The sequence below is a fragment of the Oncorhynchus clarkii genome, chromosome 10, assembly GCF_045791955.1.
Source record: "Oncorhynchus clarkii lewisi isolate Uvic-CL-2024 chromosome 10, UVic_Ocla_1.0, whole genome shotgun sequence".
Taxonomy (NCBI): Eukaryota; Metazoa; Chordata; class Actinopteri; order Salmoniformes; family Salmonidae; genus Oncorhynchus; species Oncorhynchus clarkii.
This window is the reverse complement of record NC_092156.1, coordinates 8,836,111-8,861,518: the sequence shown is the minus strand read 5'-3', so window position 1 is coordinate 8,861,518 and position 25,408 is coordinate 8,836,111. Positions and strand designations below refer to the sequence as shown.

The 25,408-nt window shown below is 41.9% G+C and overlaps 3 protein-coding genes across 12 annotated transcripts in view; all 3 read left to right on the top strand.

The window, feature by feature from the left end:
• The window catches only part of LOC139417978 (ankyrin repeat and KH domain-containing protein 1-like), a 50,135-nt gene extending 46,641 nt beyond the window's left edge, over positions 1-3,494 (top strand). For 3 of the 7 annotated variants that reach the window (XM_071167024.1, XM_071167023.1, XM_071167022.1), the window contains exons 31-34: positions 164-406; positions 617-780; positions 2,644-2,808; positions 2,907-3,494. In XM_071167024.1, coding sequence (XP_071023125.1) covers positions 164-406; positions 617-780; positions 2,644-2,808; positions 2,907-2,966 — 632 coding nt within the window. In that variant the 3' untranslated portion in view covers positions 2,967-3,494. Of the gene's footprint in view, positions 1-163; positions 407-586; positions 781-2,643; positions 2,809-2,906 lie in introns of all 7 variants that reach the window. The other 4 variants (XM_071167021.1, XM_071167018.1, XM_071167020.1 and 1 more) reach the window with 2 other exon arrangements.
• Positions 3,495-4,721: 1,227 nt separating this feature from the next.
• LOC139419410 (eukaryotic translation initiation factor 4E binding protein 3) lies at positions 4,722-9,161 on the top strand. Its single transcript, XM_071169358.1, has 3 exons — positions 4,722-5,032; positions 7,582-7,743; positions 8,624-9,161. Exons 1-3 carry the CDS (start codon positions 4,894-4,896, stop codon positions 8,653-8,655), a joined length of 333 nt encoding a protein of 110 aa, XP_071025459.1. The 5' UTR covers positions 4,722-4,893; the 3' UTR covers positions 8,656-9,161.
• A 7,084-nt stretch (positions 9,162-16,245) lies between these two features.
• LOC139417977 (methionine adenosyltransferase 2 non-catalytic beta subunit methionine) lies at positions 16,246-21,598 on the top strand. Of its 4 annotated transcripts, none has more exons than XM_071167014.1 (7): positions 16,246-16,391; positions 17,986-18,180; positions 18,396-18,510; positions 19,621-19,767; positions 19,934-20,127; positions 20,233-20,346; positions 20,583-21,598. In XM_071167014.1, exons 1-7 carry the CDS (start codon positions 16,362-16,364, stop codon positions 20,757-20,759), a joined length of 972 nt encoding a protein of 323 aa, XP_071023115.1. In that variant the 5' UTR covers positions 16,246-16,361; the 3' UTR covers positions 20,760-21,598. The 4 variants fall into 4 exon arrangements, with proteins under 4 accessions (XP_071023115.1, XP_071023118.1, XP_071023114.1 ...); XM_071167013.1 differs by lacking the exon at positions 16,246-16,391 and adding an exon at positions 16,957-17,132; XM_071167017.1 differs by lacking the exon at positions 19,621-19,767 and having other exon boundaries at positions 16,259-16,391.
• Positions 21,599-25,408: the final 3,810 nt, after the last annotated feature.

Sequence of the window (25,408 nt, the reverse complement as noted above, 5' to 3'; positions counted from 1 at the left end):
ACCCCCCTCCTTTTTTTTTTTTGCAAAGTAGCTTCAATGTCTACTTTTTGGTAAAAGAAAGAAATTAAATTAAGCCAAATCAAAGGATTTCATGTGATTTTATCTTAAGTCTTCTTTGATAAATCCAACATTTGGAAAGTTAACAAGCCTTTGCCCCCCTCAGGTGAGTCCCCGGTGTCCTCCGTGTCGTCCCCTCTTTGTGCGTCCACGGTGACCACGGCTCTGATTCAGGCGAAGCCCAGCGGCAACAGCCAGCAGGACCGCAAGGTGCCCCCACCCATTGGCACTGAGCGCCTGGCACGCATCCGCCAGACGGGCTCCGTGAACCACGCCATGCTCACCGCCGGCTACACGCCGCCTGTGGGACAGGGAGGAATCTGGTCCTTCGGCGTGGGCAGTGCGTCTGGTGAGTGTTTTGGAGAGAGGTGGATCGGGTTAGTGTACAGTTGTAGAGGAATTGGATAGTTGTAGAACTGATCATCTTTAATCGTCAGTGGTTTAAAGATGTTTATCATAATGCTTTGAAATATATTGTAAAGGTTTTTTTGAACATAACGATTAACTCTCACACGATCCAAAATCTCAGTCCTCCCCTGCTCTTACCCTCCACCTTTAGAGGCGATGTCAGGCTGGTCTCAGCCCCTGATGGGTGGTCACGTGATACAGCAGCCGTCTGGCTTCTCCCAGCACCAAGCCATGGAGAGGGACGACACCGGCATCGTGAACCCCTCAAACACCTTCCATCAACCCATGCCCACCAACTTCATGGACTTCCCAAAGGTAGTGGACAGACACGGCTAAATAGTTGATGCAAAGATTGTGGTTGGAATGATCCAATGAGAACTATCACAAAAACATATTTTTATAATTATATATATAGATATATTTATAGATACAGTGCCTTGCGAAAGTATTCGGCCCCCTTGAACTTTGCGACCTTTTGCCACATTTCAAAGATATAAAACTGTATTTTTTTGTGAAGAATCAACAACAAGTGGGACACAATCATGAAGTGGAACGACATTAATTGGATATTTCAAACTTTTTTAACAAATCAAAAACTGAAAAATTGGGCGTGCAAAATTATTCAGCCCCTTTACTTTCAGTGCAGCAAACTCTCTCCAGAAGTTCAGTGAGGATCTCTGAATGATCCAATGTTGACCTAAATGACTAATGATGATAAATACAATCCACCTGTGTGTAATCAAGTCTCCGTATAAATGCACCTGCACTGTGATAGTCTCAGAGGTCCGTCAAAAGCGCAGAGAGCATGAAGAACAAGGAACACACCAGGCAGGTCCGAGATACTGTTGTGAAGAAGTTTAAAGCCGGATTTGGATGCAAAAAGATTTCCCAAGCTTTAAACATCCCAAGGGGCACTGTGCAAGCGATAATATTGAAATGGAAGGAGTATCAGACCACTGCAAATCTACCAAGACCTGGCCGTCCCTCTAAACTTTCAGCTCATACAAGGAGAAGACTGATCAGAGATGCAGCCAAGAGGCCCATGATCACTCTGGATGAACTGCAGAGATCTACAGCTGAGGTGGGAGACTCTGTCCATAGGACAACAATCAGTCGTATATTGCACAAATCTGGCCTTTATGGAAGAGTGGCAAGAAGAAAGCCATTTCTTAAAGATATCCATAAAAAGTGTTGTTTAAAGTTTGCCACAAGCCACCTGGGAGACACACCAAACATGTGGAAGAAGGTGCTCTGGTCAGATGAAACCAAAATTGAACGTTTTGGCAACAATGCAAACGTTATGTTTGGCATAAAAGCAACACAGCTGAACACACCATCCCCGCTGTCAAACATGGTGGTGGCAGCATCATGGTTTGGGCCTGCTTTTCTTCAGCAGGGACAGGGAAGATGGTTAAAATTGATGGGAAGATGGATGGAGCCAAATACAGGACCATTCTGGAAGAACCTGATGGAGTCTGCAAAAGACCTGAGACTGGGACGGAGATTTGTCTTCCAACAAGACAATGATCCAAAACATAAAGCAAAATATACAATGGAATGGTTCAAAAATAAACATATCCAGGTGTTAGAATGGCCAAGTCAAAGTCCAGACCTGAATCCAATCGAGAATCTGTGGAAAGAACTGAAAACTGCTGTTCACAAATGCTCTCCATCCAACCTCACTGAGTTCGAGCTGTTTTGCAAGGAGGAATGGGAAAAAATTTCAGTCTCTCGATGTGCAAAACTGATAGACATACCCCAAGCGACTTACAGCTGTAATCGCAGCAAAAGGTGGCGCTACAAAGTATTAACTTAAGGGGGCTGAATAATTTTGCACGCCCAATTTTTCAGTTTTTGATTTGTTAAAAAAGTTTGAAATATCCAATAAATGTCGTTCCACTTCATGATTGTGTCCTACTTGTTGTTGATTCTTCACAAAAAAATACAGTTTTATATCTTTATGTTTGAAGCCTGAAATGTGGCAAAAGGTCGCAAAGTTCAAGGGGGCCGAATACTTTCGCAAGGCACTGTATATATAGATACATAGATAGATACATACATATATATATATATATATATATATAGATATATATAGATATATAGATATATAGATATTTATATAAAGATATATTTATATATATTTTTTACCCGTTTTTTAAATTTTATTGTCCTTTCTAGGGTTTGCCAATGTCAATGTATGGCGGGACGATCATTCCTCCCCACCCTCCTATGGGAGAGGCCCCTGGGGGCCCCATGTACAACGGGCTCCATAGCGCTGACCCTGCCTGGAATCCCATCATGAATGTGGTCTCCAACTCTGCAGAGACGGCAGAAACCCAGCAGGTAAACACTCCCATCAACATCACTCACTTATTTTCACCGTTACTCAGTCTTCCTCTGTTGTGGTTTTGTAACTTGGTGATGAAAACGTGTCGTTTCAGGTCTGGCCTGGGACTTGGGCCCCGCACGTTGGGAATGTGCACCTGAATCACGTCAACTGAACACATCATCTAGCGATTTGAAGCATAGGACCATTAATAACAAGACTCATACACGTTTTAAGAGAACCAGATAATTACATAATATACAAAGTTATTAACCTAGGGAGTGTCCAGAAACGGAGAAATTGGATGTTCGGACACCGTTTTGATGTGCCTAACTCAAAAGACGAATCCAGTGTGGGCTGTAACTTGTTTATCACCGTCTATGAACAAACCGATTGCCTGTTAAACAGGATCCATTCTTTGCGTAGTATAGCCATTATTTTTGACTTTAAAAGCCCCCACATTAATTGTTCTTGGTCTGCAGGGCTCTACAGGACTGTACGCTTATTTATACTCAGTCCGAGAACTAGGTGATAACATAAAGCGAGAACTCAGTCCTTTTAGTGGTAAATACATGTATAATTGTTTACATACAACAACAACAACAAAAAAAGGGTTAAAACCAGAGTACATGTCGTATAGTGACTCTACTGTATTAATGTGTAATATTTACCTTAATAGTCAATTAAAAAAATTACGAAACTGTACTGTTGTGCCTTTTATTCATATTGTATTTACCTCATGACATCATACACCTCGTGATTTATCTCGGCACACTTTTTGTTGATATGAAGTACCCTTGGTCTGTCTATAGAAGCGGGAGACTGCTTCCTGTGTGTCATGTTTACTCACGATGATGTAATCACTCACTCTGACTGAATGTTCTGGCAATGGGGGTGCTGTTTATCATGCATGGTGAAGTTTCCACGAAAGACTGCAATCGGACACTTGATTTTACATTCACTAAGAGTCTACCCGGAGAACACCATAAGGTCATTTTATGTTTTGACAGACGTTCAACTAGGATTGCTATCTTTGTTATCCAACTTCAGATTGATTATTGCTAATTGCCTTGTTTGAATTGCACTTGTTAACAAGTAATGCTGGAGATGTTTACTTTTTGTTTCCCCCCCCAACAAGATTGACTGGTAATTTGATATATTTGAGGAGAGACCAATCACTCAAACCATAATGTGACAGTCAAGTAATCTTACATTTTGGATGATTTAAGAACAGAAGACTGGAGGCTGGTGGGAGGAGCTATAGGAGGACGGGCTTATTTTAGTGGCTGGGATGGAATAAATGGAACATACTGTATCAAACATATGGAAACCATATGTTTCATTCTGTCCCATTCATTCCATTCCAGCCAATACAATGAGGCCATCCTCCTTATAGCTCTTCCTACCAGCCTCCACTGGGAGAAAAACATTGTCATGACGTCACAAACATATAGAAGGTCAAGTTTATTTGGGGGTTGGGCTATTGCGTTAGTATTTTGATTGTTTTTAAATGCAAACTTTGTTTGCAAGGTATACAAAGATCAACCAGGGCGGCAGGTAGCCTCGTGGTTAGATTGTTGGACTAGTAACGGAAAGGTTGCAAGATCGAATCCCCGAGCTGACAAGGTAAAAACCTGTCGTTCTGCCCTTGAACAAGGCAGTTAACCCAGGCCTAGGCCGTCATTGAAAATAATTATTTATTCTTAACTGACTAGTCTGGTTAAATAAAGGTAAAATACAAAAATAAAACCCGGCCTAAGCATGTGACGGTTCCTTTCAGTTCACTCTGAGTCCACATATGTGATTGTGAGCTTTAAAATGAAATGTTGCGCAGGTTGATACAGTAGTGAGGTGATTGTGAAACTCAAATTAAACCACGCCTCAAATCAGCAGATTTTTCATAAACACCTGCACGTGGCTGCTAGAGCTCACTGCGTCGTACGTCTCCCAGCGCCCCAGTCCCCTAGTTGTCAAACAAAACTTCACAGTTGGCGCGGCTTTACTATCTTACAGGCTATAGTAGACATCGATCACAAATAATTTGCAGTGTCTTTTTTTACTTTAAAAAAACAACTTATTTGTTCATACATCTGCTTTCTACGATGTCTTCTAACGGTACCACCAGTATAGGCCTAAACTGCCCTATCCCCAGTCGCTTTGAGCAGTCAAAAGACTGGTCTCAGCTGGCCGACTCCTACAGTCAGACGCCTGGAGGCACCCTGTTCTCCACGACACCTGGAGGTAAGTTTAGCAAAATAAGGGACTATTTATCGTATTGAAGAACACACTAATACGGCCTCGGGAGTTTAAGCGCTGCGCTAGTTTGGAGAACAGCACATTGCGCACAAAGATATAAGCTGGGAGTTTGGTGACGCTTTTGTCCAGTTTTGAATGAACGGTTATGTACTTACATTCCTATTGCGTTAAATGCACTTTCACCTGTTCCAATAATTTTAGTTGCATCAGACAAACATTTATTGTATGTATCCAGCAATGACCGATTATATTATCTCTATCAAGATGCAGTTGATCCGAATTATCAACGTGTGTGTGTGAGGACATTATGTGGCCTTTACAAGGAGGCCAACGTGGAGGGGAGAGAGGATGAAGGAGTGGGGTTGTTTTCACTGATGGTGTTACATAGCTGGAATTGCTGAGGACGTTACGGCTCAGTTACAAGGAGGCACTACAGGGGTAGCGGAGTTTGTAAAGCCAGGCAACACACCTGAACTGAGGGGACTGAGATCGAGACTTCTATTGAACTGTATGACAAAAGAGTGCATAGGTGTGATTGCGTCCAAATTATTTTCCCAGTACAGCATATGAAACATGTCAGACCAGTAGATTCTCAGAGGGTGTTTTCACATATAGTCCTCTTTAAAAAAAAAAAAAAAAAATTAAAAACAGATCGCATTCCTCTTTATAGTGAATTCTGGGGTAAAAAAAAAATATATATATATTTTTTTTTAAAGTTGCAAAACAACTTTTGTGTTCACACTGCCCTTGCCTTTGAATGAGGACTGCGCTGTTTTTCCAGTTCACTTCACCTAAACCCAGAGGCCTCTTTGCATTCACATTGCTATGTTTCGAAAGGAACCAAGATATTTTTCCACTCTGTTATTTTTTATTTTTGCACTCTGGATTTTTATAAATTGCAGGACTAGCCATTCAATCAGAATGTGTTCTCGGACAGCTAGATATATCGACTTACATTTTGGAAGCTAATAGATTAAGTTTAGTTCAAATGAGACATAATTGTAATCAGACGATACTATTAACATGTACATTTAATTGGTAACAGAATAAATAGCAATAGAATAAATCATGCTGTAATTGGAAATTGTACACCCAATGTAGGCTACTGCCCCTTTAAGAGCAAGAATAGATTTTGGACCCTGTGTTGTGATTCTTGCCAAGTATATTGTCTTCTCACGCTAATCAAACCCCACAATCAATAAACCGTTCATGGAGTTCTCTTAACCTATAAATCACATATTGCTAACAAATAATCTGAACTAAAAACCATAACATGTTTGAGTTTTTGTGCGTCCTTGATAATCGCCAATCAATATTCAATACCCAAAACCCCGATTTTTCGCGAAACCTCCACATCTTTTTTTTTAGTGGCACCAATGTGCGGGTTTATGGCAGGGGAAACGGTGTTGCAGTAGGCTAGTGTGGGTGCTTCGGGAATAATGACAAGCGAACCTGGGGAGCTTTGCGTTCACATTGTCCTAAAAAAGGGAACCGGACAGTGGCATTCAAACGAACCGTACTCAGACCACCCCTCGAGATGGCTTTGCTTCGGGGGCTCTTTTGAGTGTGCCGAATTCCTGTTCGAGTGTTCACTGCACAAAAACAAATCACAAAAATTGGCTTAAAGAGACCAGGTGTGAAAACACCCTGATATAGTTGCTAGTAGTATAGGATCCATATCAGATCAAGGTGATTGAGCTCTTCTATTGAAAAGTACACACGGAGTATAGACCGCACACTTTTCTATGTCGCCTGCACTAACACACCTTGGATAAATATTGAAGCACAAGAATACCTCATGATCTCGACGGATTGCTGCACATCATGACTCTTGGTCAGTGTTGCCAACTAATTTTCAGGGTAAGTTGCTAGAGGCAGGTTGATTTGTTGCTAAAAGTTTCTAAATGACGTTGTGATGTCATTGCGTGACAACGTAAAGCCGCGTCATTACGTAAAATACACAACGTTGCTCAAATTAACTGGCCCCCTCGGCAAAAAAAATATGATTTTACATTTGTTCAGGTACAGACTCCCACTTTTTTCTGTACTTCTGGCTTTTCATTTTTGATTGAGGCATGTTGATTGATGATGTAAGTCCTGTTCAAGATCAAACATTCGTGACCAACTATATTCATCGAACATACTGCTGTCAGCCAACAATGATTTGCTGAAATTACTGCTGCCTGTGCACGAGCTGAGCGCCTGCTGCTGACGTCACTCCACAACGCACTTTTGCAGCCAGGCACGTGTGTTATGACTTGAGTGTGTGACAGAGAAAAATCGTACCTGTGTCATTTAAAGGGAAAATGCGTGCATTTTAGCGTTCAAGTCAATTTTCAAAAGTTGCTAAAAGTTCCAAATACCTTTTTTAAAAGTAGCTAAATTTGTAGGTGCTGTTTGGGGAAAAAAAAACGTTGCCAGGGTAGTCTGACAAGTTGCTAAATCTAGCAACAAAATTGCTAAATTAGCATCACTGCTCCTGGTACTTCTGTGTTCTTACCCGAGACAGACACTTCAACCCTTTGTCCTCACAGGAACCAGGATAATCTATGACAGAAAGTTCCTGCTGGAATGTCGGAATTCACCGATCACACGTACCCCTCCGTGCTGTCTCCCCCACATCCCAGGGGTCACGGCACCGGCCCAGCACCCTCTGGGCAAGCTGAAGGAAATGGACGAGAACAAAGACATCTCGGGTTGGTCTGGATCCTGATACTTACAGTGACACTACTGTATATCCTATGAGACCCATTAACCTCTTCCCCTAGCCAGGCCTCTTGGTTACCTGCTCTCCTAAACACCTGACTCTTCTCCCACATGGCTTTGCAGCAGATGTGTTTTTACTGAGCAACACAAGAGGGAACACCTTTTTAAGGGCTCTTCAAGGAAATACTTGAGAAACACGTTCTCTTGTTTTGTTATTAGAAACTGTGCAAGGAGAGTAAATCAAGTCATTGCATGTATTCTGTCTTAGTTCACAGTGTACAGAAATGGAAAGCAGTTGCTATGTCTGAAAGGCATCATGCTAATATCCCAAGATACAAATATATCCTTGTCATTCAGTCCCTGTTACTTGATTTACTCAATCTTGCATTCACATGATGTTCTGATGTCTCACCTCTATAACTTGCCTAATTTTTAAGTCTCCTTGAATTCCTTACCAGTAATTAAAGAGAGGGGATAGGTTGCTTTGTTCATGTGATGTTGGTGACCAATAAGTAGTTTATTTCCAAGGATAAGGAAGTAGGCTACATAGGCCTGTTATCATCAGTGCAGTGTGTATGAGGTGACAAATGCCCAGACTATCACCTGGTGTACAAACCAGTTAGTGTGTTTTGTTGACTCTTTTTTTTTTTTTTTTTTTTTTTTGTACCAGCACTAGACCAAGTTTCAAGGTGAACTGCTCCTCGAGAAAAGCAAACAAAAACCTGTCTGATATGTCAAGCTGCTGGCCAAGCATTATGCTGAATATCTTGTGACCGACCCATTTAGTTTGTAGATGCTCAAAGGTTTTTGGAAGTTTAGGAACGTATATGTCCTCGACGCTGACCTGCGTTCTCTCTTCTGTCCCTACAGCTGACGATGCCCAGTTTGTGATTGACATCTGAACCTACTCGTCCAGACCAATTCTTTTGGAGAAATTGTATTCTGTTCAGACCACTGGGTGGTCGCTCTACTGGTCATACTCTCACTTTAGATTCCCTCCTGTCTAATCCTGGTGGATGATTAATGAACTGTCAAACACTCAGAGAGTTGATCTCTGAGGCTGGAGCAAGAATTCTGGGTAAATTTGGGAAGGGTGGCTGCAGTCAGTCTGTTAACTGCTTTTCATCTTGATGTACTTTTTTTTTTCTTTTTGTACTTTGTTTTTTCAGGATTAATGAATTTATCATTTTGAGTTTTATTAATTTTTTTCAGGATTAATGAATTTATCATTTTGAGTTTTATTAATGGGAACTCATTTTTTTTGAAGTTGCATTTTTATACATGGTCTGGGGGTTGGCAGCTGAATACAAGGGTATTCAGAGATGACTTCAATTCATCACTGCGCTCTTTGAGAGTGTGCTGTTCCACTGCAGAGAAAATAAATAAAACAGAAAGAAATGTAAAGTTACATGGTGCTTTGTGTTTTTTGATCATCTGATGGTTTGAAAAGACTTGGCAATAGGCCAAGAAGTGTGGTGAGGTTGAATGAACTCGTACGTTTCAGGACTCTGTACATTACCTCTGGACCTTGAAGCCAGTGCCACTGCCTACACTTTTTTAAAATATTTTTTATCCTCTAATCAAGAATTGATTTCGACCTGGGACACCAAGTGGGTGTAATTCATTCAGGTAGAACGGAGAACCAGCAGGCTCCTCTGGACCTCATAAGGGTAAGAGTTGAATACCCCTGGTATAGAGCAGGGATGTTCATTTCTGTTCCTGGAGGGCCCAAAAACTTTTTATTTATACCTGGTAGTTCATTGCACTCACATGGTGTCCCAGGTCTGAATTTGTCCCTTATGAGAAGAATAGGATGTAAACCAGAAGTGTTTCGACCCTCCAGGACTGACATCGAACAGCCCTGCTATAGAGTGTACAGTACATTCAGAAAGTATTCAGACCCCTTTACTTTTTCCACATTTTGTTACATTAGCCTTATTATAAAATGTATTTTACCCCCTCATCAATCTACACACAATACCCCATAATGACAGGGCAAAATAGATTATTAGAAATGTTTGCAAATGTATTAAAAAAAACACATTTACATAAGTATTCAGACCCTTTACTCAGTCCTTTGTTGAAGCAACTTTGGCAGCGATTACAGCCTTGAGTCTTGGGTGTGACGCTACAAGCTTGGCACAGCTGTATTTGGGGAGTTTCTCCCATTCTTTTCTGCAGATCCTCTCAAGCTCTGACAGGATGGACGGGGAGCATCACTCCACAGCTATTTTCAGGTCTCTCCAGAGATGTTTGATTGTGTTAAAGTCCGGGTTCTGGCTGGGCCACTCAAGGACATTCAGAGACTTGTCCCAATGCCAATCCTGCATTGTCTTGGCTGTGTGTTTAGGGTCGTTGTCCTGTTTGAAAGTGAACCTTCGCCCCAGTCTGAGGTCCTGAGCGCTCTGGAGTAGGTTTTCAAGGATCTCTCTGTACATCTTTCCCTCGATCCTGACTAGTTTCCCAGTCCCTGAAAAACATCCCCACAGCATGATGCTGCCACCACCATGCTTCACCGTAAGGATGATGCCAGGTTTCCTCCAGACGTGACACTTGGCATTCAGGCCAAAGAGTTCAATCTTGATTTGATCAGACCAAAGAATTTTGTTTCTCATGGTCTGAGTCCTTTAGGTGCCTTTTGGCAAGCTAAAGTGGGCTGTCATGTGAGGAGTGGCTTCCGTCTGGCCGCTCTACCATAAAGGCCTGATTGGTAGAGTGCTGCAGAGATGGGAGAACCTTCCCGGAAGGACAACCATCTCCACAGAGGAACTCTGGAGCTCTGTCAGAGTGACCATCGGTTTCTTGGTCACTTCCCTGACCAAGGACCTTCTCCCTGATTGCTCAGTTTGGCCAGATGGCCAGGTCTAGGAAGAGTATTGGTGGTTCCAAACTTCTTCCATTTAAGAATGGAGGCCACTGTGTTCTTGGGGACCTTTAATGCTGCAGAAATGTTTTGGTACCCTTCCCCAGATCTGTGTCAAGACAATCCTGTCTCGGAGCTCTAAAGACAATCCCCTCATGGCTTGGTTTTTGCGCTGACACGCACTGTCAACTGTGGAACCTTATATAGACGGGTGTGTGCCTTTCCAAATCATGTCCAATCAGTTGAATTTACCACAGGTTTACTCCAATCAAGTTGGATAATCAATGTAAACAGGATGCACCTGAGCTCAATTTCAATTCTCAAAACAAAAGGTCTGAATACTTACGTACATAAGGTATTTTAGTTTTTTACTTGTAATTGTTAGGCCCGCCTCTGAAGAGGGGACACAACACCCTGCTACAACTCAACTCTGTGAAGTGAGAGGTATGGACTGTAGGTGTGAGTAAGGATGACAAAGGCAGAGTGGTACCATTTACTAGGAATGTAATTCCTTCACACGGTAATATGGGGAAAAGGGGCTGTACAGCACCAAAGCAAAGAGAGTACATGTCAAAGCCCCCTCTATCTGACCTGCCTAACCACTCTCCTATCTGACCTAACTACCTTACCTACCCACTACTTATCTTACCTGCCTTACCTACCCACTACTTATCTTTCCTGCCTTACCTACCCACTACTTATCTAACCACCTTACCTACCCACTACTTATCCACCTTACCTACCCACTACTTACCTCTCCTATCTAACCTGCCTACCCACTACTTATCTAACTACCTTACCTACCCACTACTTATCTAACCTACCCTCTCCTATCTGACCTGCCTACCCACTACTTATCTAACCTACCTACCCACTACTTATCTAACCTACCCTCTCCTATCTGACCTGCCTACCCACTACTTATCTAACCTACCTACCCACTACTTATCTAACCTACCCTCTCCTATCTGACCTGCCTACCCACTACTTATCTAACCTACCCTCTCCTATCTGACCTGCCTACCCACTACTTACCTAACCTACCCTCTCCTATCTAACCTGCCTACCCACTACTTATCTAACCTACCCTCTCCTATCTAACCTGCCTACCCACTACTTATCTAACTACCTTACCTACCCACTACTTACCTAACCTACCCTCTCCTATCTTACCTGCCTACCCACTACTTATCTAACCTACCCTCTACTATCTGACCTGCCTACCCACTACTTATCTAACCTACCTACCCACTACTTATCTAACCTACCCTCTCCTATCTGACCTGCCTACCCACTACTTATCTAACCTACCTACCCACTACTTATCTAACCTACCCTCTCCTATCTAACCTGCCTACCCACTACTTACCTAACCTACCCTCTCCTATCTGACCTGCCTACCCACTACTTATCTAACCTACCTACCCACTACTTATCTAACCTACCCTCTCCTATCTAACCTGCCTACCCACTACTTATCTAACTACCTTACCTACCCACTACTTATCTAACCTACCTACCCACTACTTATCTAACCTACCCTCTCCTATCTGACCTGCCTACCCACTACTTATCTAACCTACCCTCTCCTATCTGACCTACCTACCCACTACTTATCTAACCTACCCTCTCCTATCTGACCTGCCTATCCACTACTTATCTAACCTACCTACCCACTACTTATCCAACCTACCCTCTCCTATCTGACCTGCCTACCCTCTCCTATCTGACCTGCCTACCCTCTCCTATCTGACCTGCCTACCCTCTCCTATCTGACCTACCTACCCACTACTTATCCAACCTACCCTCTCCTATCTGACCTGCCTACCCACTACTTATCTGAGCTGCCTACCCACTACTTATCGAACCTACCCTCTCCTATCTGACCTGCCTACCCACTACTTATCCAACCTACCCTCTCCTATCTGACCTGCCTACCCACTACTTATCTAACCTACCCTCTCCTATCTGACCTGCCTACCCACTACTTATCTAACCTACCCTCTCCTATCTGACCTGCCTACCCACTACTTATCTGACCTACCCTCTCCTATCTGACCTGCCTACCCACAACTTATCTAACCTACCTACCCACTACTTATCCAACCTACCCTCTCCTATCTGACCTGCCTACCCACTACTTATCTGAGCTGCCTACCCACTACTTATCGAACCTACCCTCTCCTATCTGACCTGCCTACCCACTACTTATCTAACCTACCCTCTCCTATCTGACCTGCCTACCCACTACTTATCTAACCTACCCTCTCCTATCTGACCTGCCTACCCACTACTTATCTAACCTACCCTCTCCTATCTGACCTGCCTACCCACTACTTATCTAACCTACCCTCTCCTATCTGACCTGCCTACCCACTACTTATCTAACCTACCCTCTCCTATCTGTCCTGCCTACCCACTACTTATCTAACCTACCTACCCACTACTTATCTAACCTACCCTCTCCTATCTGACCTGCCTACCCACTACTTATCTGACCTGCCTACCCACTAATTATCTAACCTACCTACCCACTACTTATCTAACCTACCCTCTCCTATCTAACCTGCCTACCCACTACTTATCTAACCTACCTACCCACTACTTATCTAACCTACCTACCCACTACTTATCTAACCTACTCTCTCCCATCTAACCTGCCTACCCACTACTTATCTAACTTAGCACCACCTGGTGCCCTAACCAAAATACAGGGGGTGGTCCGCCCAGGTCTTATCTAGACAGTGAATATACAACGGCTATATGTTTGCCCGCGGGCCTTTTGCCTAAGCACTCCCTAGGTGCCTCCTCCTTCCCTCTGGGAACAAAATGAAACAGAATATTAAACAATCCACTTCACAACAAAACTGAGAAAACTAACTCAGGCCATTAAAGCTCTGACAAAGCAACAAACACAGAACATACCAAAGCTGCTAACAACAACATAGTACATACCAACGACCAACATGCTATACCCCTCAGCCATCAACATGCTATACCCCTCAGCCATCAACATGCTATACCCCTCAGCCATCAACATGCTATACCCCTCAGCAATAATCTATATCACAATCAATCTCTTCTCTGAACAACAGAACACTGGCTTTTATAGCTTCAGACGGCATTGGAAATTGGAGACAGCTGTGTCCTGACGAGGGGGCGGAGTCAGCTCTCCAATTAAATGTGGAGTCGACCAATCAGATGCTGGGGGATTTCAGGAAGCCATCTCCTGAAACACACTCAAATACACAAACTACAACACAGAAACTGGGGAACGTAACAGTAATACTTTCGTAAAAAAAAAATAATAATAATAACAATAATTTAAAACTGTTTTCACTTTGTCATTATGGGATATTGTGTGTAGATTGATGTGGGAAGAAACAATTTAATACATTTTAGAATAAGGCTGTAACGTAACAAAATGAGAAAAAGTCAAAGGATCTGAATACCTTCCGAAAAAACACTGTATGTACAGGGTATTCAACTGTTACCTTACGAGGTCTGGAGCGCGCTGGTTTTCTGTTCTAATTAATTGGACTCACCTGGTGTCCCAGGTCTAAATCAGGCCATGATTATAGGGGAACAATGAAAAAACGCTTTGAGGTCCAGAGTTGAGTTTGAGGGCTTTAGTATATTATGGTATAACACTCTATAGATGTACAGAGTAGTAGTGACCCAATTCATTACTCATGGTTTCATATGCATACTCCTGCAATAATGGTTAATATGATGGATGGTGTGTATTATAGATTCTGAGAATTCCAGCTTCACCAGGTTCCAAAGATGTAGGACTTGGATTTTTCGTTGAACTGTGAATAAGTGTTCAAAACAAATTAGATTGGTCGTGTACACATATTTAGCATGTTATCGCGGGTGTAGCGAAATGCTTATGTTCCTAGCTGTTTAAGTATCCTACTAATACTTGAAGTACACACAACACTCATAATTAATTTCCTATAATATATTTAACCCATTTATTATGGTGCATTCAAGACAACCGGGAGCTCTGGGAGATCCCAGTGTACTTGAATGCACTGAAGTCGGAGATTCCAGAGTTACCAGTTGTTTTGAACTCAGCATTACACTCTAAGAAACAACATCCAACATGTACTGGTAGGTTCACTGGGTTTCTGCTGACCATGAGGGGTACAGCCTCTGGATTGTTGTAAAATCCTGTCACTCACTCTTCCCCTTGACCTACCACAGGGAGGAGGTAGTGTTGGCCTATTCATTACAGGAGGAGGCATGAGGGTGAGTGAGTGGGATTGCTGCCATACTAACAAACTCACTCTTGTCCAGTTCTAAGAAATGAGGCATGCAGAGTGCACCAAAATACCAAAACTTCAGGGCATTGCTTATCCCCATGAGTTATTTTCCTCTGAAATGTAATTCTAATTCTGCAATGCACATGGCTGATGTGAAATTTACTTAAACTCTCAAGCAACTTCAGACCATGTTTTAAGTCACTGACAACATTGAAACAACGCAATGTCCCTTCACAACTACTATTCATCTTTTGGCCAATGAATTGGTCATCTGTTCCTAAGTTCCTATCTATCTTGACCCTTTTCACTACCCTTCAATTACATAGTTTATAAATGTGTTTTTGATTGTTTCTATTTTTCGGAGGTGGTCAATCTATTTATTTCTGTACGATATTATTTAGTATTTCTTGACCTGATATGATATCTGCAATCAGGTTTCTATTGAATATTTTGTTTTAATGACGTGCTGTGTAAAAGCCAGAAGTGTGAGCTACACCATACAGGAGGAAGGGGCGATTGATATTTGGGGGACATGGGAAGGAACACCTGTTATTTTATCTGTCACCTTTCACACGTTTCTCCACCCTAACCTTGACCACAAATATTGCTGTTATTGCAACAGAAACGGATTTGGTCTTTGAAGTGACCATTCCAAATGTGCACGTGCAGACTCAAATGTGTCAGGATGTCACTCTCAGGAATGTGTGACAGGACACTGTCATGTCTAGATGGGATACAGCTTTTGTTAACTTGACGTCAAAAGTAAATGTTTTTGCATTCTAGCTAATCCTAACCCTTTTTTCTGACCTTAACCTAATTCTCATAATCTGCTACTTTAATTCTCATAACCTACTGTGTAAATTCTCCTAAAACTGGTATGAAAAGTCAATTTTGACAAAAGCTGTATTCCTTATAGACGAAACCACAGGACACGCCCAGTCCTCTCACCACTGGGTTGACTGTCCTAAATATATTTCATTTTTATTGAACCTTTATTGAACTATATTTTAATATGACGCTCATGCTCAAAGATATAGCAAACCAGAAAGCCCACGTAGCCCAGCCCATATCACATCGGGAATAAGGCAACTTGCTAAAGTAACCGAGAATCATACATTACCTTTTACCATGGGGCTAGAACAAAGGGTGTTTGTTATAAAGTAGGTAGGTAGCTAATGACAAAAATGGAATTAAATTATTTCTAGTAGCTAGGCTTCATTAGAAGTGGCTATGGGAATATCTGCATGAGCTAAAAAGACATTTACATATTCAAATAATTTATGTAACTGATTATGTTTTATTAGACCTGCTAGATAGGTGAGATAGAACTGCCATCTATTGGTCGCTATGGGGTACACCACAAAACTTCCCCTTTAAGAATTGATGTTGCCGGAAAAAAAATACTCTGTCCTTTTTTTTCCTCTATAAATTAGTGGTGGTGCTTGATCGAGTTGTATGGTTGTGTTTGTGGGAAACGATGCCGGGATATGAATACGGAGATTACGAGGTAAATGTACAGAGTTTACGTGAAGATCGATAATTTAGTAAGTAGTGACGATTTAACGTTAGCTAGCTAAGATTAGCCACTGCTATAAAGGTAGCTTGCTAGCTAACTTTAGCTTGCTCAACGATTTTAGCCACAGGAGCTATGAATGTATGTGGATGCACCTGCTAGCTTGCTATCCCCAGCTAGTTGGGGGTTGTATCCATTAGGCCAGTTGCTGAGTTTAGCATACATGTTTGTAAGGAGCTATACCAACGTGATTTACTAATACTGCACAATTTAAACACTTCCCTGATAATTTACACGTTTAAGTAATGTTACTATTAAATTGTGCCTTCATTTATTATAGTTATGCTAAAATGTCAACTCTATTCTACTGAGACATTTTACTTATGTTCGTTTTTCTTTGTTTTTTTTAATAGTTCTTATTGTTGTTGCATTGTCGAGAAGGACCCTGCAAGTAAGCATTTCGTTGGACTGTGTGTCCTCAACATAAGAACTAATATACATTTTGAGACCGTAACCAGTTGGACTCGCTAACGGGATCGCTGTTGTGTCTCTACATCCGCGCAACCTCTCGCGAGACCGGAAACAGCTGATCCGGGAAGATGCGCAACAGAAATTATATAAACATTGGCGTTTATTGAATGAGCATAGTAGATATTACATTTTGATATTTCTGTTGACATGAACGAAAAGGAACTTAAGATATATTTCACCCCAGGGCACGTGGAGGTGGTGCAGGTAAAAGTAGAATCGGGGGCATCTTTACTTTTGAGAGAGAATTGCTACGTTAGCTAATAACGTTACATCACTGTATTACAATGAATTCATCTAGCTAATCCTGTTGCTAACTAGTGATGGTCGAAGTTGTTTAGTTAGCCAGTAGATTTCAAATAAATTATTAAGAAATGATCGAGGCGAAGACTTGTAATGTCTCGAATCGTGTCTAATCGGTTTAGGCTCATTGGGCACCCATTTTGGCACCGTAGTGTGACAGGAACTGGGGTGTATTCATTACGCCGAGTCTGTTGCAAAACGTTTCGCAATAGAAACCGTACACTGCAAACGCTCTTCAACCTAACGTAAGCGCTGTTGGGTTTAAACGGAAGTTGTAGTTCATTTTAATTGTGTGGTATTCACGCTTTGCCATTCCAATCTGAATAGTTTACGAAGTGTTTGGTACAAGTTGCACATCTATAAATTATCGATTAATTCGTGGAGTGAAGTCCGCGGGGTACCTTCCCAACTTGTTCCAGATGCTTTTTTAAATGTTTTTTTTTTAAGAGACTGAACTACAGCATCCGTTTAAGAACTCGATAGCATTTGGTGTAAACAGTTTCTGTTGCAGACGAAATGTTTTGCAACAGAATCGGCATAATGAATACACCCCTGTTAGCACGTATCAGTACATAGGTCAAAATGGAAATGAAAGATTGTTTTACAACATTAAGCTGTAAATGATTATATGAATTTCAAAATGTTTAGCTTCATATAACTGCAAGTTCATATGTGGATTACATCAGTTTTTATTGCCAGGAGTCATAACAAAACAATGTATAACTTAAGTTGTATTTTTCCTGTGTCTCTTCTTTAGGAGAATGTGGCCATCCCCTATAGGCGTGTGCTAGTGACAGGGGCCACAGGGCTGCTTGGGCGTGCGGTTTATAAAGAGTTCCAGAATAATGCCTGGCACGCCTTGGGATGTGGGTACAGACGGGCTCAGCCCCGCTTCCTACGATGCAACCTAACGGACGAGGATGCTGTGCGAGCTGTCATTCAAGACTTCCAGGTGAGGATCGAAGTCTGGAATATAACCTGTGTCTTTTGTCATTCTGTGTAGGCTGCAGAATTCTGGAAGTACTGTATTCCTTGTGGGAATCATTGTCATCAGAAATTTAGATGAAAGGCTAAACAGCCTAAAATGGGGATAAATGGCTTAGATATCATTGTACATACATATTCCTTACTGTATTACCTTGTGTTGAATGTATTCTGTGTCATCAGCCCCATGTGATTGTGCACTGTGCTGCGGAGAGGAGGCCAGATGTGGTAGAGCAGCACACAGAGGCAGCCCTGAACCTGAATGTTCATGCATCTGGGACTTTAGCTAAAGAGGCAGGTGGGTCTGCTTTATTATCAGAAGCATACACACTGAGAATTCAGGATGCACAATTTCAGGTGTTGAATGTATACTTTTTGATATATATTGAACAAAAATATAAACGCAACAATTTTAAAGATTTTACTGAGTCTCAGTTCATAGAAGGAAATCGGTCAATTGAAATACATTTTATTAGGGCCTAATCTATGGATTTCCCATCACTGGTTAGGGGCACAGCCATGGGTGGGCTTGGGACATCATAGGCCAGCCCACTGAGGAGCTAGGCCCAGCCAATCAGAATTAGTTTTTCCCCACTAAAGGGCTTTATTAGAGTCAGAAATACTCCTCAGCAGCATCCCCCAATCCCCAGACAATCCCGCAGGTGAAGAAGCTGAATGTGGAGGTCCTGGGCTGGCATGGGTACACAAGGTCTGCAGTTGTGAGGCCGGTTGGACATACCGCCAAATTCTCTAAAACGACATTGGAAGCGGCTTATGGTAGCGAAATGAACATTCAATTCTCTGGCAACAGCTCTGTAGGATATTCCTGCAATCTGCATTCAATTTGCACCCTCCCTCAAAACTTGAGACATCTGTGGTGTTGTTGTGACAAAACGGAACATTTTAGGATAACCTTTTATTGTCCTCAGAACAAGGTGCCCCTGTGTAATGATCATACTGTTTAATCAGCTTCTTGATATGCCACATCTGTCAGGTGGCTGGATTACGTTGGTAAAGGAGACACGCTCACTAACAGGGATGTCAATGCATTTCTGCATAAAATTATTTGAGGAATAAGCTTTTTGTGCATCTGGAAAATTCTGGGGATCTTTTATTTCAGCTCATGAAACATGGGATCAACACTTTACATGTTGCGCTTTTATTTTTGTTCAATATAATAACTTAACTGTGCAGTAATATTTAACACATCTCTTGATAATGCGATATGTTAAATAAACAAATTCACAATGTTCAAAAATGTAAATGAGCTCTTACTCTACAGTGCTAGTGTGCCATCGGTTGTTTGAAATATAATATTACTATTAAGAAGTTTCTAAACAAGCATGTAGGCCTATGGTTTCTACAGTTCACTGAACATATTTTCCTGTTTGCGTTGTGATATCTGAAGCTGGGATCTTCCTCATCTACATCAGCACTGACTACGTGTTTGATGGTCGGAACCCTCCCTATGGAGAGAACGACGCTCCTAATCCTTTAAATGTGTATGGCAAGTCCAAGCTAGAGGGGGAGAGGGAGGTCCTGAGACACAGCCCTGGTGCGTCAACACTCTACTCATTCCTTTACTATCGGTGTCATTATGGTTGTCATTGTGTTTTTTTTTTTTGTGTGTACTCTATAGTCATGTGTGACTTCTCACGCATCCTTGGCTCCCTGATCCCCCCCAAATGTTAATCTGTCATTCCAATTCCTCCCCTGTGCAGGTGCGGCTGTGCTGCGAGTGCCCATACTGTACGGGGAGGTAGAGCGTGTGGATGAGAGTGCTGTGACGGTGCTGTGGGACAAGGTTCAGGAGGGGGCAGAGAGCTGCAGTGTGGAGCACTGTCAGCAGCGCTTCCCCACCTACGTCAACGACGTGGCTCGAGTCTGCAGACAGATGGCTGAGCGGAGGCTCCAGGTGAGCTCAAACTGAGTGGTTGATTGAACAGCCTTAAGGCAATGTCTATGGTCTGGTCCCTTCATTATATTAATTGTATCTTCTGCATGTGTTTGTGCTTTCCAGGACCCATCAATACGAGGGATCTTCCATTACTCTGGAAAGGAACAAATGACCAAATACGAGATGGCCTGTGTGATTGCAGATGCTTTCAACCTGCCCAGCAGTCATTTGATACCGGTATGATAGCCTGTGTGCATTTCCTTTTTCTGTTACTCATGAATAAACATGTATTTATTGATCAGTCTCATCTCATGCTGTTTCTCCCACACAAATGCACTTAAAGATAATTCTCCATCTAAACATTATTTCCTGACGCAGTCCTTACAAGCTGTTTATCCCCCCTCCCTCCCCCACTGCCTCTGCTGTTTATCCCCCCTCCCTCCCCCACTGCCTCTGACCCTCTTCTACCCCAGATGACGGAGCAGCCTGCCGGTGCGGGGGCTCAGAGACCTCAGAATGCCCGGCTGGAGTGTTCCCGTCTTGAGCTGCTGGGCCTCGGCGTGGAGCCCATCCCCTTTAAGACGGCAGTGAGGGATAGCCTCTGGCCCTTCCTGTACGACAAGCGCTGGAGGCAGACCGTCTTCCATTGATCGCCGTCAGGAGGCCAAACCCACTGGATCAAGAGCAACCCTTTACCTACTTCAAGCTTTGACTTCTGCCTGCTCCTTAATTGAGAATGTATTTCGTCGTGTATTAGGAAGTAACTGATTCAGAGAATTCATTGACTCTTTCCTGCTGGAATGAATGCACATTGCCTGTGTACCTAACGCATGTAGTGATTTGACCATTTTGAGAGTTTTGTTTAAATGTGTAGCTAAAGAATTTTAATTCAATGTTCCCTTATCTGCTGGATCAATTAATTTAGGTCATTTATGTGAAGCCACTGTAGAAAATTGAAATGTCAAATTTTCCTTACCAATTAATGGCATATGTAGTCTAAAGATGTTACTAAAGACAGAATTTACTTTTTTATTTTTTGAAATACATTTTGTCAATGGGTTATTTAAGTATGCCAACTTTTTACTCAAATGAAAAAAATGCTTGTTTCTTCACACAAACCCAGGCTGGGTTTCATTCTGTTGGTGAATGAGACATTTTTATTTATTAGTCTGTATCATGCACTATTTGTAATTCAAGCACAATATACAATCGTACTGAAAGACACAGCAAAAAATAAAGAAATCGGTATCGTGTGACGTTTAGTCCTGCTCAGTTTGTGTGACTACCTCCTCAAAACGGTGTGCAAGACGCTGCCACTGATCCTAAACCTCTTGTGTGAAATGTGAAGTTGCCTATTGGAAGACTAAATCAGTATCTTTATCAGAGAATTGCAAGTGACGGTTGTTTAAGGAAATTCCTGTGAATTTGAGTTGCACAATTATATCCTGTAATTGTCAATTTCTCTCCATTAAAGCATTACATGGTTTTATGATCTTAGATTCATTTTGGGGATTTTTAAGGAAGTGAAATAGGCTTCTAAATCAAGAAATCCTAAGATTTCCTGGGTTAACAATGTAAGACATGTCATTAACCAAACACCTAATCGGTCAGGAAACAGACCTCCAAGACTGAAACTTTATTTTTTGTCTCCATAAGCAACTGCTTGTTCAATGGCTCTTTAAACAAGGGATAGGTCAATGCCGCTTTCAGAACACATGGAAATCTCTGACTTCAGTGCGTTCACGAAAACTGGGATTTTTTTTTTTTTTTTTCAATTGAGGTTGAGGTTTTTCAACTCAATTCCAAGTCTGAAGCTCTGGCATCTTTTTTGAGCTGATTCCATGTTCAAGACAACTGGGAACTGTGCAAAAAAAAAAACAATCTCAGACTGAGAAACTCATTTTGAACGGTCATCCAACTCAAAGTTGTCTTAAGCACCATCAGAATATCCGACCTGAAGATCACCGTCATGATTTGACCTTGTTTTTTTTCTGAGTTCCAAGTTGTCTTGAAAGCACCCATCGAGTGATAAAGGTCTCTAGTGGCCAAAAGGCCATTTTAGCATGGGCAGTGCCTTTGCAGACGTCCACCATTTTAATGTCAACTGGGTGGGACTTCCAACTAATTGGCTGATTCCTCCTGATGACCTTGGAGTCATTTCATGAAGAAAATTGACTACTTCAAATGGACATTGCCTCAATGGCACAGCCCACACTGTCACATGTGTTATAATGGCACAGATATAAAGACTATCTACAGTGCCTTGCAAAAGTATTCACCCCCTTGGCATTTTTCCTATTTTGTTGCATTACAACCTGTAATTTAAATTGATTTTTATTTGGATTTCATGTAATGGACATACACAAAATAGTCCAAATTGTTGAAGTGGTGCAACCAATTACCTTCAGAAGTCACATAATTAGTTAAATAAAGTCCACTTGTGTGCAGTCTAAGTGTCACATGATCTGTCACATGATCTCTGTATATTTTCACCTGTTCTGAAAGGCCCCAGAGTCTGCAACACCACTAAGCAAGGGGCACCACCAAGCAAGCGGCACCATGAAGACCAAGGAGCTTTCCAAACAGGTCAGGGACAAAGTTGTGGAGAAGTAGAGATCAGGGTTGGGTTATAAAAAAATATCAGAAACTTTGAATATCCCACAGAGCACCATTAAATCCATTATTAAAAAATTGAAAGAATATGGCACCACAACAAACCTGTCAAGAGAGGGCCGCCCACCAAAACTCACGGACCAGGCAAGGTGGGGCATTAATCAGAGAGGCAGCAAAGAGACCAAAGATAACCCTGAAGGAGCTGCAAAGCTCCACAGCGGAGATTGGAGTATGTGTACATAGGACCACTTTAAGCCATACACTCACGCTATGTCTGGCGCAAACCCAACACCTCTCATCACCCCGAGAACACCATCCGTGGGATGTTTTTTATCGGCAGGAACTGGGAAACTGGTCAGAATTGAAGGAATGATGGATGGCGCTAAATACAGGGAAATTCTTGACTGTTTCAGTCTTCAAAAGATTTGAGACTGGGACGGAGGTTCACCTTCCAGCAGGACAATGAACCTAAGCATATCGCTAAAGCAACACTCGAGTGGTTTAAGGGGAACATCTAAATGTATTGAAATGGCCTAGTCAAAGCCCAGACCTCAATTCAATTGAGAATAAGTGGTATGACTTAAAGATGGCTGTACACCAGCGGAACCCATCCAACTTGAAGGAGCTGGAGCAGTTTTGCCTTGAAGATTGTACAAAATCCCAGTGGCTTGATGTGTCAAGCTTATAGAGACATACCCCAAGATACTTGCAGCTGTAATTACTGCAAAAGGTGGCTCTACCAAGTATTGACTTTGGGGGGGGGGGGGTGAATAGTTATGCACGCTCAAGTTTTCTGTTTTTTAGTTTTATTTCTTGTTTGTTTCACAATAAAAAAATATTTTTCATCTTCAAAGTGGTAGGCATGTTGTGTAAATCAAATGATACAACCTCCCCTCAAAATCTAGTTTAATTCTAGGTTTTAATGCAAAAAAATAGGAAAAATCCCAATCTTTCCCAAGCCACTGGAATTCCTCTATCTGTCTCTATGAAAGCACCACATGTCGGCAGACCGTCTCAGCCGTCTCTCGACGACGTCAACACCATCGTCAAGTTCTCCTATGGAAACGGAGGAGCCGACAAGCAACAATCAATGGGTTTTTATACAAAGTAAATCAAGAAAAAGGCTTTGTTGATGAAAAATACAGAAATAAATCTCATAACAGATAAGTCGATTCAACCCGAGGTAATACTGCAATTATTCACCCAGACACATTATAGATATCTTTAACTGTGCAAAGGGAAGATTTGAAATTATCTGCTTGATTTATTTATTCTTCAATGTTGAATTTATACAGTTGTGTCTAAATTAAACTAAGGAAAGTTCAAATATAACTTTGCTGCAGCTGCAGCTGCTTAAAACTATAGTTTTACTTTTCTGAAACAAATGTCAAAACTAATATAATAGTCTTTGATATGGGTGGGACTTGTCAGCCACAGAAAGGGCTCTTGGCCATATGACCCACACACCTCCTTATTAACTGTGTCTGTGGAAGTGGAAAGTATTGCACATAATTCAATTCAGACCTTGACCTGTTCTCTGATTATCATTACAATGTTAAGATATACTGAACAAAAATATAGACGCAACATGGAAAGTGTTAGTCCCATGTTTCACAAGCTGAAATAAAAGATCCCCGAAAATGTCCATACATTATGTGCACCAATTTCTTTTACATCCCTGTTAGTGAGCATTTCTCATTTGTCAAGATAATCCATCCACTTGACAGGTGTGGCATATTAAGAAGCTGATTAAACAGAATGATCATTCCACAGGTGCACCTTGTGCTGGGGACAATAAAAGGCTACTTGTAAATGTGCAGTTTTGTCACACAACACAATACCACAGATGTCTAAAGTTTTGAGGGAGCGTGCAATTCACATGCTGACTGGTGGAATGTCCACCAGAGGTGTTGCCAGGGAATTGAATGTTCATTTCTCTACCATAAGCCACCTCCAACATTATTTTAGAGAATTTGGCAGTATATCCAACTGGCCTCATCTGCTGACCACTGTTGCCAGGGAATTGAATGTTAATTTCTCTACCATAAACCACCTCCAACATCGTTTTAGAGAATTTGGCCTCACAACCGCAGACCACGTGTAACCACGCAGAGCCCAAGACCTCCACATTCGGCTTCTTCACCTGCAGGATTGTCTGAGAACAGACACCCGAACAGCTGATGAAATTGTGGGTTTGCACAACCAAAGAATTTCTGCACAAACTGTAAGAAACCGTCTCAGGGAAGCTCATCAACTAAATCTTGTAGTAAATCATGTGGAAATTGAGCAAGTTCAGATGACTAAACTGCTTGGAGTAACACTAGATTGTAAACTGTCATGGTCAAAACATATTGATGCGTGGCTAAGATGGGGAGAAGTCTGTCTATAATAATGCGATGCTCTGCCTTCTCAACAACACTACTATCAACAAGGCAGGTCCTACAGGCCCTAGTTTCTACCTTCTTAACAACACTATCAACAAGGCAGGTCCTACAGGCCCTAGTTTCTACCTTCTCAACAACACTATCAACAAGGCAGGTCCTACAGGCCCTAGTTTCTACCTTCTTAACAACACTATCAACAAGGCAGGTCCTGCAGGTCCTAGTTTCTAACCTTCTTAACATCATTATTAACAAGGCAGGACCTACAGGCCCTAGTTTCTACCTTCTTAACAACACTATCAACA